At 37.8% G+C, this 14,036-nt stretch overlaps 1 protein-coding gene and 1 long non-coding RNA gene across 12 annotated transcripts in view; both read left to right on the forward strand.

Moving 5' to 3' along the window:
* Positions 1-413: 413 nt before the first annotated feature.
* Positions 414-6,639, forward strand: LOC136245531 (uncharacterized). The gene is made up of 3 exons (XM_066037061.1): positions 414-730; positions 2,668-6,306; positions 6,356-6,639. The coding sequence occupies exons 2-3, from the start codon at positions 2,669-2,671 to the stop codon at positions 6,432-6,434; spliced, it is 3,717 nt and encodes a 1,238-aa protein (XP_065893133.1). The 5' UTR covers positions 414-730; position 2,668; the 3' UTR covers positions 6,435-6,639.
* A 3,403-nt stretch (positions 6,640-10,042) lies between these two features.
* LOC136247434 (uncharacterized) overlaps positions 10,043-14,036 on the forward strand; it is a 67,117-nt gene continuing 63,123 nt past the window's right edge. For 10 of the 11 annotated variants that reach the window (XR_010697538.1, XR_010697535.1, XR_010697536.1 and 7 more), the window contains exons 1-2: positions 10,043-10,183; positions 12,528-12,652. This is a non-coding gene — a long non-coding RNA (uncharacterized lncRNA). The remainder of the gene's footprint in view (positions 10,184-12,527; positions 12,653-14,036) is intronic. The other variant, XR_010697537.1, reaches the window with a different exon arrangement.

Below are 14,036 nucleotides of genomic sequence, written 5' to 3' on the forward strand. Positions count from 1 at the left end.
TAAGACGTTAAGTTAAGTCTATACCTGTTGGCCAAATCAGTGATTTTGAAGCCACGTACCCTTTTGGAAGACAGTAAATCCAATTGGGGTTCCTGGAAAACCCCTCCTGCCACTCCAGAATCAATGGATTGGTGAGCACAATTATGCCCATGCCTAGACTGCATGTTGCAGGGGATCAAGTCACCAATGTGTCTGGATTTTCTGCATTCTTCATGTTTCAGCTGCACGTTTCTGACTCCCTGTATTGTCACAGGCTTTAAGCCTCATCACAGGTCCCTAGTGGGATAGCATTAACAGAAAAAAAAAGCTTGATAACTTTGCAGACTTTGCCGTTTATGCTAAAGAACGCTTATATGATATAGACGCGTTTAAAAAATTAATAATTTTATATAGCGCTTATTTAAAATCAACAGTGTCCGCCCTGCAGGGAAGATAATTATCTATGAACGAGCCTCAATGAGTGCCTTACAAAACGAAGACTAGAGTCGCTGAACCAACAGTTTAACTACCTATCCACGACCCGGCTATCCAGCTTCTTCACGACTTCATATTAAGCTGTACGAGCTATACGATCGGTTTGGGACCACCTTTTAATCACCTACCGCTACATCTTTTGCACTGAGTGGAGTTCACCTACCAGTCCGTCGCCCCCACACAAAAAGAAAAAAAGCTGTCTGTGCACGAGACTACCAGTCCGTTTCGTGAGACTGACATTAGGACTTGAAATTAGGTACGTAAGTTCATACTGGTCTGTTTGACATGCTTAGTTAGTATGCATGGTGTCTTGCATGGTGTAGATATCCGATATTATTGCTGTATTTGCTGCTGTTAATGTACACGTTTGGTTGGAATGAGCATGTATTATCATTGGGATGCCAACATATTGTCACACTATCAATCTTGCCAATATGGACTTACAGTAACACAATGTCAACTTAATTATGCGTATTAACCTGCTAATATTCTGCCTATAGCTTGTAGCTAGCTATGTACATGGTTTCCAGGGCTGTAAGTGGGTCAGTACTGCTGACCAGGTTAATCCAGTTTAATTAATACAGTTGTCTGTCAAGAACTGGATTTATATACGTAGTAGCAAGGGGTCGCAAACTTCTAAATTATGTGTGAGAGTTTCAACACGTATTTCTGCATTATTTCGATAAATATTTCATGTAGTTATATGTATTTATATTTGGATTTCTCAGATAGTGTATGAGAGTCCCAAGACGTTAGCTACCCCTCGCGTAGTTTTGGACATGGTGTACTAGTTAGTTATCCTTATAAATTTCACTATAGAGAGGATTATCTGCTGAAACTAATATTAGTACTTTATTTATATAAGGCCACTTATATGTTTCTAGTTCCCTTCCTGGTCATTTTTTTTGCTGAATGAATTGTGCAATCACCATACAATAATTTATATTATTTTATATTTGTTGCAAGATTTTCATGTCTTGTAAATACTCTTTTCTTATAAAGATGCACTGACTTTATACATTAACTTTATTTTTCCGTGTAATCCCATTTACTGCTATGTCATGCAGATGTAGTGTATAACACATCAAAAAGGTACCAAAAAAATCAAGAAAAGCCTGGTCACCTGGTCGATATTGGGGAATTGGTTGGGCCAGAAACATATATTTAACTTTGCATAGCCTAATCAGTAGTCAATAAGGGGGCATCTCCAAACTGATTTTGGTACGCTTAACATCATAGTGGCGCTAACTTCAGACCCCTCCCTCCCTCCTTAACATCACACTATAAAAACAATGCATTAGCAATAGAAGCACAAAATGTTATATTCTTTACCTGAAAACATAGTCTACAAAAAGTATTGCTGCTTAACATCACTTTCTCTATTCCTAGCTGTTTACACTATAACTGCTTTAATAAAAATTAATAATGTCTTGGGCTGAACCCCCTCCCCCCTTAACATCATTATGACTTTAGGCGTACCAAAATCAGTTCCTAAGTGGGTGTGGCTACACATAAGTCTACAGGATACTTACAGCAACCCACAAGTCCCATTAGTGGGCATGGCCCTTTTGCTCATATGAGGAACAACAACATGCACACCTCCCAATAAGTGGGTATGATGCCATGCATGCCCACAGACAGCAGCGCACATTCCTGAAAGGTGAATATGTCCCTGCATAAGTTTCTTGACTGCATTTTTATCAGTACTATTAAGCTTGTTGATTTGTGATCACATGTGATCTGATCTGGAGAGAATGGATCCACCTGACCTGAATGTAGTGATGAACCAACACTTTATCAAATCATGACTTGCTTATTAGATTCAAGGTGAAAGAAACCTTACCACTACCTTGCTTTGTCTGCAGTGGTCTAAATAATTTGATTGTATATGGTTTCTTTCTGTCACTTTGGTTAATAAGAGTGTTATTAGCTATGGAATTAATTAATAGCAATATGCTCATAATTAACAACTATGTAGTTCATCAATCAGTTACTCAGTCAGTCAACCAATTAGCTGGTTGTTGAGTCCATGGATTTGTGTGCACCATTTTAAAAGAAAAACAATGCAGAAACCAAGCAAAAACCCATGGCTGGCTACTGCTTGCTGTGGATACAAGCACTGTTTAATTGAAATGCATCATGTCCAGCATTGTTGTAAACAACCATCGCTAATTTAATTATTGTTTATTTTAGAATGATGTTTACAACTTGTGTGTTGATTTGTCTGATAATCCTCACTAATCAACAAGTCCATTGTAAAGTGATCACCATCAACACTACTGGTGGTAGTGATAGTAATGTGTGTTGTGTGAAGGGAGAATGTCCATGTTCTTCACTATCCACTGCTTTACACAGTATGACCAATAACACTGTGATCAACATCACATCACAATCAGTTACATTACATGGTAAAGTCACAATGGGATCAGGTCACCTTACAAACATTACAATAACAGGTAATGCTGCTACTATCATGTGTAACAGTAGCGGAAGTGTACAGTGTGACTGGTGTAGTGATGTGATCATTGAGAGGATCACATGGGACAAGTGTGGGTATAACAGGTTTGTTCCAGGTGTAACATTTAACACTACAGCTAACATTACAATTATGAACTGTACCTTCCAACATTCTGAGGCTGTGGCTGTTAACTTGTCGGGTGCCTATGAAAATGTGATTGTCAAGAATTGCAATTTCTTATCAAATAGAAATAGTCTATCCCATTACCCAGCTGAGTTCGGTGCACTATACGTTGATAGTCAAAATTTTACCCACCTTGTTAATCTTCTCATTGATGGCTGTAACTTCTCAAACAATGGATTTGGCCTCCTCATTAATCAGGGGTACTCTACGTTAAGATTAGCAGAAGCTTGGAATATTACCATCTCACAGATAAACTTCAGGTTTAATCTTCAACCGTGTGCCATGTATCTTGTTGGGAATGTTGGTGTCACGGTAGTGTTTGATGAAGTATATTTTAGCCACAATATTGACACGCTTAGAGCAGCTGTTGATTGTAACAATTGTGTTGTCGATTTTCAAATTCTACAATCTTCCTTTAATGGCAACACCGGTTCTGTATATATCTCTTCACCAAGCATTAATGTTTTGATTAATAACACAAATATTACTGACAATATAGCGTATGAACTGCCTATCATCAGTTTGAAATCAGACAAGATCTCTGGATCATGTAGTTTGACTTTAGAAAATGTGAACATTAGCTACAACTATTACCATACTCTTCCTTACGATTATGTTACAGGATTTGTATCACTTACAACTTCATGTGAAGTAGTTAGTTTGTCTCTTACCCAGGTCACTGTAATGTCAAATATTTATCGTAACAAAAGAGGAGGTGCCGTTGCTATTAGTAGTAGTAGTCAAACTAGTTTGTATTTCAAGCAATGCATGTTCATCAATAACACTGGAATACATGGTGCAGCAGTTTACATAGAAATGCAATATCCTCCACCAGAATATGATTTTAATTGTACAGTTGTCATTATATCCAGTGTGTTTGACCGCAACCTTGCTGACGATAGTTTGTTTTATTTAAATGTACCAGAAGGTATTGAATCTAGTGTTAGTGTAGATGTTTATAATTCAAGTTTTACTAACAATTTTGGTGCTTGTATGTTTATACAAAAATGTGCTCTATCACTTTTTGGAGATGTGTTATTCAAAAATAACTCAGCTAAATATGGCGGAGCTTTGTACATCGGTGAAGCATGCAAAGTTGATATCAATGGAAGTGTTCAGTTTATTGACAACTCGGCTGTGTCACATGGCGGAGCAATCTATGTAGAGCTAAATTTAGGTTGCCATTTTTATCCAAAAGTGTTTCAACCGACTGATGCAGAGGTCTTATTTATAAACACTATGCGAGGATATGGAGGCAATTCTCTTTATTTCAGTGTCTCCAAATATTGTACCATAAACCTGGACTACTTAGATCCTGACTCAGTGATGTATACTCCATATCAGTTCAAGTATGTACAGGTCATTAATGGTACGATGGTGCCTATTTCAAGTGACTACAATTATACACAGTTAAATATCACTCATTTTCCGGTTGTCACTTCGCCATATCAATTAATATTGTATGGAAGTGGAATTAAATATTCAGATAACGTGTATTTCATGGCTCACAGAACTGTTGGTATTCCAGTAACTTTTAATAGTGTTCTTTTGGACTATTTTGATAAGCCTGCAGAAGTGACTGAGTTTCGTGTACAATGCATCGATTGTAAGAATGATTTCACATTAGTCACGAGTCAACTGGTAATTGACAATTCCTCACCACTTATCATTATTTTACTAGGAAAACAAGTATTCAGTGGTACAAATGTCACACTACATTTGCTATCGAACATCGATTTCAATTACCATCAAATAGAGGTGACACTTATAATAGAGCTAGTCCCATGTCCTGATCATCCTGGATATGTTTACAGTACAACATCTAAAGGTTGTGTTTGTTACCATCATGATGTGGTGGAGTGTTATGATGACTACAATGAGATCAAAAGAGGTTACTGGTTTGGTAGTGTCAATGGAAAAGCAACTACTTCATTGTGCCCTAATGAGTATTGTAGGTTTGTTAATCATAAGGAGACCACAGAAGGGTACTTTGAACTACCTGATAGAGTCAATGATCAATGTGAGCATCGCAGGTCTGGTCCTGCTTGTGGAGAATGCAGTCCAGGATATACTCTAGCATATGACTCTACCGATTGTATCAGTGTAGACCATTGTAGCACTGGAATGACAGTGTTAGTGGTAGTGTTGACCTGTTTGTACTGGATCGCATTGGTAGGTGGTCTGTTTATCTTAATGTATTTCAAATTGTCGTCAGGATATCTGTATGGGGTAATATACTATTACAGTATGATAGCGATATTGTTAAGTAACAACCCTAACATATCCAGTGGAGCCTCTCAGTTTATAGACATTTTGTCAGGTTTTGCACAGTTAACTCCCAAATTTCTAGGTCAACTTTGCCTTGTACAAGGAATCAGTAGAATTGATCAACTTTTTGTGAACTACTGTCATGTTGCTGCTACTTCAGTTTTACTGTTAGCATTCCAGTTAGTTTCAAAGTGTTTCCGGAGGATTTCAGTGTTAATAAGTCGATACTTCATTCGTGTTTTTTGCTTTCTTCTGCTACTGGCATACACCTCACTGGTATCAAGTTCACTTCAACTTCTTAGGCCATTAAAGTTTACTGACATCAATGACTTATTCACATATGCATCCCCAAGCTTTAAATATTTCCAAGGTAGGCATGTGCTGTATGGCAGTGTAGCACTTATCTGTGAACTGTTAATTGGAGTTGGTCTTCCACTGTTTCTACTTTTGGCAACATATTTAATCCGTCAATGTCCGGCTCAACTTCTCAGAGTAAGATCATTTTTGGATCAGTTTCAAGGATGCTACAAGGAAAGATATCGCTGGTTTGCTGGGTACTATCTGATGTGTCGTCAAGTAATCATGTTAGTTGTGTTCCTCGGCAATAGCAACTATTACAATATGCTGTTCTATTTACAAACAACTTGTATCATCATTTTTGCCATCCACATGTGGTTTCAACCATATAGAAATATATTCTTGAATCTTTTTGATGGAATAATTCTCCTACTGATGGTGATGATTGTCAGCATTTGTAGCTTCAAATTCCTGCAATCTGCTGCTACTGAACTGGCGCTAATCCTTGTTACTATTCCATTGGTCATGTTATTTGTTGCGGGTGTCATAATGAAAGTTAAGCAGTTCAAGAGGTATCGATATGTAGCTGTAAATGAAGAGGCAGATGACACTGATGATGTCATGAGGTAAGAAATATTAGCAATGCTGTAATTTTTGATTGCTTTTTTTAAATAGAAATAATGACCATGATGGAAATCGTTATGCACAGTTGCAAGAATCTCTTCATGATATATCAGCTAAGATCAATAACTGAGCTACAGACAGTCACTTACAGTCAGATATCCATCCAACTAAACCATAATGTATGTTGAGTTTTTCAGTTGTATTTGTTAGCTACATGTTTTAGATGTTTTGTGAATACCTGCGTATATACGTAGCTGGACATTTAGTTTGTTAGGATTGCAATTTAGTTATGCATATTTAGTATGTATGTATTGGACAAAATAATATCAAATATACTATAGATGGAGGGGAGGGATTATAATCAGCGTATCATGAAAAAAATTTTATACCCCCCCACACACATATACACTCACCAATCACATACATATATTATAATATGCCAATCACATACACATATATTCCAGTAATGCATGCACATAGCAAGAAAAAGGCCTTCGACAGCCATGTGGAACTCAGGTATTGTTGTACAGCAAATTTTGTGCAGGCAAACCCTCTAGGAGTACAGTAGGACTAGTAACTTGCGGGAGGATTGCAGAGAGAGACAGTGGACCCTCGACTACATCAACACTGCTAACTGACACAATGGGGAAAGTTGGGCATTTGCTTTCCTGATGTTAGCACCAGATAGGTACCTGTTGAGGCTGTTTCCCCAGTTGACACCAGGCCACGAAATCCTCATTATACATGCAGCTAGGTAAACTGGAACAATGTGAGTAAAGCTTCTATAACAATCTGGCTATAATTATAATATGTGTACACTTAGCTACTTCTTGTTGAGGAGTCAACCTTCCATGCTGACTAGCTAGCTAGCCATAGTATAAAACATCAAATAAATAAATGTAGCTAATAAAATCAGCATAACTACCATGTTTTGAGGGGGAAATTTTTGCTGATTTTGCAGTTTTGGAGGTTACCAGCGAAACTTTTATCCTTGAAGTATTTAGACCTCCATATGGTCTAACACATTTTGGGAGTCTGCAAATCCGCAAAATTTTTATTTTTAGCAATGTCGCTCAACCTTGAAAAATTTGCCCCTCAAAATATGTAGGCTATACGGTACACAGGAGGGTTGGGCAATAGATTTGTGGTCACTTCCTTGGGTTGTAAGAATGTATACTATCTCCTAGAACCAAGTGATGTTTAGATCTGATTGTTTTATTAGAGTATATCAGCATTCTTGACTGCTATATTAGAGTAAGTGACTGCACCATAGAGTATCTAATCTCACAACTACAATTATTCTAGCCTCTTGGGAGCTGGAGGGTATACTAAATATCCCCTTGTATACTCTCAGTTTGAGCTCTGGTCTTATCTAAAGACAAATTTCTGGTGGCTAATTGAGAGACCAATGCAATGGTCTGTTTATCTCAGGCTGGGCAGTATTTAAAACTATGGCATCACAAAAAGTTGAAGATGCAGTTTTGTTGCTTTATGGCCATACAATTTTCTGACTAATTGAACATTTGACATAACTGCACTATTAGTACAGTTATTCCATCCAGTACTGAGATACTACCTGTTAGTATATGTGATGGGCTGTAGTTTGTTTCCTTTTCAATGGCAAATCAATGTAAATGGAATGATTTTGTCATGCTATGACTGTCTACAAAAACTGAGCAATGGCTGACCTACTATAGCTAGTCTAATTATTATATATTCTAAGGGAAGTTTTTATTTCATTTTTTTTTTGAGATTTTGGGTTTAGATCTCCATATAGGCATTTGGATAGTTGCAAATCCACAAAAAAATGTTTTACAATGTTTAGACATTATTGCTATAAGTACCCTGTTTTCAGGCTTATATACTGGGGATCCCAGTTGTGGCTGAGATGGAGACATGATCCTTTGATGGTCTACAGTAGCATGCAGGGAAGCGATGATGTCACAACTGGAGGTGTGTCTTGAACAAGTACAAGTGTTCTAACAAGATCAGACCAGTCCCTACCAACTGAGACAAAAAAAAAATGGTCTTGCAAGACTGTACTAGTGGCAATGGAATTCTTTTAGTTGCCGCCAAGTTCTATATATAACATTTTGAAGAGATGATACACAAGTGTAATTCATATAATTTCTACAGTGTGTGGGCACTGGCATACAAATTTACCAACAGTACATCAATAACAAAGTCATAAATTTCTGGCTCAAAATTCACAAAGTAGCTAGCGTAAGTGACCGATTATTGAACAAAGTTTATACTTCACTTCATAAATATCTCCAGGAAAGTAGTATCAACCTCGACTTTTCACCAGGAGGTAGTGCCTTTCTTGTAGAATACCTCACGTAAGTTTGAGTAATAGTATCCGATTAGTGTCCGTGTTATAAGTGGATTTCTGCATTCCGTAAAATATGAATTATCGAACACCGATACCTATTATCGAACGCCCATTAATTTGTGTTAATCAATTATCGAACATTTTGCACCTGTTCTATTGTGGTGACTTCAGTGCACCTTACACACTCTTAATTATTATATCAACGTGTTATCTGAAGTACCATGATACTGTAACTGAAGTATAGTTTTGATACAAACATGCACTTGTGAGTTACAACAGCGAATCGTTTAGTGTAAAATACGTACAGTGAAAAATCAGCACATTGCGACCAATAACACAGTCTTATTATCCTTGTTTACAACAACCCCTTCTGTACAGTCTTCGTGGATACATCTTTTACTCAGGTAAATGACAAACAGTCAGCTCAATTCCGCCGCCAAAGTCACGCTCGAGTTGTACTTCTTTCACGGCAATTCCTGTGTTCTTTTTCTTCATTTCTTCGTCAGTGGTGATGAGTATCAAGACTGCTGTGATGTCCACACATAAACTCTAAAGGATGGAAAGCTCATTAAGAATAGGCTACACTATTGGAATTCTCCATATAAACACCTTACGAGTATGCGGAATAAGATTGTAAACTTCCGAATACGTTACGTGATTTTTATGTTCGATAATAGGTACCGTTCGATAATAGGTCACTTACGCTATATCCAATTTCTGAATTACTTGTAGACCAACTACATTTGATCTTATGTTGTATTGTCCATTTTCATCTGAAATGTCAAAATCATCAGGAACCTCATCCATAGACGGAGAGTCTAACTGTTTCCCCTTCCATTGTAACTTTCCAATTAGACGGCAATCTTCTTGGTAACCATAACATTCAATATGGTGGCTGTGTTCAAGTCTTTGCCATGACTCCTTCCCCAAATATATCATCTTGGGAGCTCCAGTCATTATTAGACAAGGTATTGGTATAACACTACCTCGGCTTGTGTATAAAGGAAGCACACAGGAAAACTTTCAAAGTTTCGAGCCATTATGTATCTTGTCAACGGCAATCCGGCTCACTGAAATTTGCTTTGAATTCTTCCTCGCTTATCTCTGACGGGTTAGGTGGAGGTAAATCTTTAACAGAGAGTCTCTCTGCAATGATGAAGTCCGGTTGAAATTCGTTGAGAGGACTGCGGAGTATTCATCGCGCGAAAAGAGCGAACATGATTGTACTCCATGGGTGGCGCCTTCCGAGGTCCTAGCAATAATGGCATTCGACGGCATACAGCTGACAATGCAACGAACGACATGCTTCACAGCTTCGTTTGAATTCAGAACTCCACACGTGTAACACGCATCGCAACATGCAGAAACTCGAAACCAACTCATATTCTTACATATTCGAGCATTCAATGAAATGTACGGTCGAGTGTACGGTGAAAAGCGGATTACTGTACATGTGGCTCGGTGCTTCTCCAGGACTTGGTGTCTGCCTTTTGAAACGTACCGTCGTAAAAGGCTTAGGGTGGATATCCTTCCTGAATAAACGTAAGGTGAGGTCTTAATGGAAAACTGAACCAGTTATTCGAATTAACGCGCCGTACACACAATGTATGCGTGTAATGGATTTGTAGTGTTTCCTTGATTTTGTGTGTGTACGTGTGGTAGTGTCGTACCCAGACAAAGGGTGGTCACTACTAATAATCTTGTAGAACCGTCTGCGACCGGGATCAAGGTTTTCGATCAACGAAAATATACCTGGATCACTTTATTTCTCTTTAAAACAGCCTTGATTGCTTGATACTTTAGTTATATAATTGTTTTTTATTTATTTTACAATGAATGAATACAAATACAAAGAGAAAAACAAGAACAAACACAAATGATAGTCGCCATTTAGAAAGCTGGCAATTTAGTCTCAACCTGGGTAAGATCAATTGGTGCTGTTCCTAACAAATGACCAAAGCGGCCCTTTGAGGATCTAGATCCCTAGTACATATTTTTGCAAGCCAGCTTAATTAACGCTTTCTAGGACATCTTGATTGCTTGACTCAGTGCTAATTTACCTCTTGATCGTGATTTGCTTTTGATCCTGGTCGCAGATGATGACTACCCCTTGCCAGACCCGCTTTCTCCTTTTTTTGCAGCCCTTCAAACAATACCCAAAATCTGGGAATTCAGAACGAAATGGCTATTGGAGTTACAACAAACACTTTTCCCTCACCCAATTACAGAAGGGAAAAGGTGATCTGGGTACGAGACTATATAATTATGTAGTGCATGTTGGGTAAATAGTTTTGTTTGTTTGTTTGTTTGTTTGTTTGTTCCAAAGTCACATGCATAGAGTAAGGTAACTCTGTGATTATTTCATGTTTGTGTTCATAACTTATAAAGCTGATTACGCTGAATAGCAGCATGTAGTCTGTGTATACTAAATTCATGTTTTGCTGACTAGGTTGACTGACTGACTGACTGACTGATGCTTCCAGCCAAGCATTCAACTGTGTTGTATGTATCTATAAGCATCGTATAACACGGTACTGGGTTTGCACTCTCACAAAAAAAATGGTGACTAGAAATTAGCCCCATGATTAGAGTTGGTAGTATTGGCTCGGTATAACCAAAAGTTCATAACATTATGGGGAGAGAGTATCCTGCTTCAGTATAGCCTGGATTGTGAGGTTATAATACAATACCAAGTCACCTTGAATTTATTAGGCTTTTGCTCAGCCTATTCAGTGTACTAATTACGAAGATTGTGTTGTAGGGTAGCTTCAATAAGTAACCCATTGGAGGTATCATCAACACTCAGTGTTAATGTGATATCCTAGAGAAACCAGTGTTTTACTGAAATACTTCATACTATCTTCACCATTCCCATATTACTGAAGTAGGATACTCTTGTCCTTAACGTAATATGAACTCTTGACCAGGCCCAAAGAGTGTACTTTCAGCACAACCCAAAATGGTTACTATTAGTGTTGCACCGATAATTATCAGTAACAGTTAATTTTACAAGTATTGGTTACAAAAATAATATGCCGATTAACTGAAACCCACAATCAATCATTAATGATGGCAATGAACATGTGAAAGTGGTGAATGCAGCAGTAAATGGTACAACATTTATTTGCTGTAACTGTTTAAGCTTGTTTTTTATTGTGAAAGTACATATGGTGGCTGCAAGGCTATAGCAGGCTGTGTATTTTATCAGCCCCCCACACAATTAGTCGATCACTCTTCACAAATGGTCTAGAATCCCACTAAAAACACTGTTTGATAAGCTGGCTTAGCTGTTTTATCACTACGTGGCTTCCGTTTCCATGAAAGACACTACTAGGCTTGAAAGGGGTTAGTGGCAAAACTTCAGCAAACATTGTAAAAATTGACTGCCCATGCGATTAATTACAGTGGTTACATTATCATTACAAATATAACTTACACACAAACTTTAGGTGATTTTCTGTTACTTCTCCCCTGTTCTGAAGAATTGAAGATCGGTTAATATCGACATATCAGTTATAGGAATAGGCAAATAATCAGTATCAGTAAATGTGAAAAAAATGAATATCGGTGCAATACTATAGTTACTATGGATTTTTTTTAAATTGAAAAGGCTGAAGTTTTTGTTAAATAACTTTTTGACTGACTCCCTTCAGAAGCATGACTCAATATCGGCTAAGGATACTTGTTTAGATTTTTCAGTGTTGGAGTTGCTCAGCTCAACAGGTGCCTTTGACATACCGCAGTATGCACAACAGATGTCTTGCGCAGTGGTTTGTAATCCAATTCTTCTGTACTACTGCAAGGACTTTCTACGATGATTATTCCAACTACATAGCACCTGTGTCCTCTTTTGTGTCTCATTTTTCTTTACATTCCTTTCTCACTCTACAGCTGGACATATGGGATGATTGTGTCTCAAGGAGAGCATCACCAGCTACCTAGCTATTGTGTACTGACGGAGGAAATGAACTGCGAAGAGTGTTCTGAATTGCTTGTCAGAAGTAGGACAAAGAAAAGTGCATGTGTGTGTAGTGTAGTGTGTGCGTGTGTGTGTATTTAGATTTTCCTAACTCTGCAAAAGGTTGTAGACTGTTGCCATGTCATAATACTGGTAATCCTAACATAATGTTGGGCTCATCATTCCCAATTTATGTAAGAAACGTACATCCCATGACCTAGTTGACCATGTTTCCATGAGGCTACAAGGAAAATCATTTTTTCAGTAACTTCTGTCACCCCACCACCAGAAACACGTCATTTCAAGAAACTTTTTTATTCCCAAACAATGCTCCAGTCGCTAGCCTTAGATTTGGTCACTGCCTAACATATTATCACATAGTATGTTTGGGACCTATGTACGTGATGACATTAGATTAATGGATATGCATTCAAGGTCCCACAGGCATGTGCAGTACCTTTTTAATTCGAAGCTTGTAAAACACTGAATAATGGAATAAGCAAAACTTTTCTTTTGCAAATTGTATGAATAGTTATATACTCTATAGTAATTATACTTGTAACAGCTCTGTATGGCACGTCACGGTGATGAATAAACAGCAGCTGGGTGAGCATTAAATAGGATGAGCACACAACCAATCATCCTACAACGATCTACCTTTACTTATCTACACTCTTGATCCGATCTGAATAGTTTTGAAATCTATTTAAAGACAAACACCACCACTTGACTCCTCAACTGAACTCCACTAACTTGATAGTGTGATTCTAATACATTTGGTTGGATACACATGAAGGCCAGCTAGGTTGACCTAAGAATAGAACTAGTTCTTATATTAGTCTTGTAGCACTATCAACTAAGGAATATAGAGCTTTCCATCTTCTTGACGACTAAAATTGGTGCCGTAAATTTTCATTTATTACACCATATTTTGGCCATATTTATGAATGTCAGTATTGAGCGTTCTATGGGAATATTTCCAACTGCTTTGTAGGTTAGTGTGCATTTTCTATATGTTAATTCTTACCCAATACACTGTACTGCCACAGCTTGGACTATTAGTTGTTAGCGGTTTACGCAGATTGGCTAATTTCAACTTGTTCCTAGGCCCGCTGCATACAAAATTGTTCAACAATATTGCTGAGTTGTCAAGGAGATTCTATAGATAAGCAAGTTTAGCGAAGGTAGATCGTTCTAGGATGATTAGTTGTGTGCTCATCCTATTTAACGCTCACCCAGCTGCTGTTTATCCATCTCCGTGGCATGCCATGCAGAGCTGTTACAAGGTAAATAAAGTATAGTTACTATAGAGCATATAATTATTTGTACAATCTGCAAAACATAAGTTTTTCTTATTCAGTTATTCTGTAATTCCGCTGTTCCGTATTCCGCGTTTTACAAACTCCCTCTTTTTAATTCATGCCTTGTTAGTTTAAGAGGTG

The sequence above is a fragment of the Dysidea avara genome, chromosome 2, assembly GCF_963678975.1.
Source record: "Dysidea avara chromosome 2, odDysAvar1.4, whole genome shotgun sequence".
Taxonomy (NCBI): Eukaryota; Metazoa; Porifera; class Demospongiae; order Dictyoceratida; family Dysideidae; genus Dysidea; species Dysidea avara.

Bases quoted from the DNA above. Each gene is read 5' to 3' on its own strand.
- LOC136245531 (XM_066037061.1), top strand. From the start codon at position 2,669: ATGATGTTTACAACTTGTGTGTTGATTTGTCTGATAATCCTCACTAAT. The intron at 6,307-6,355 runs GTAAGAAATATT...TTTTTTAAATAG, and splicing joins GACACTGATGATGTCATGAG to AAATAATGACCATGATGGAA.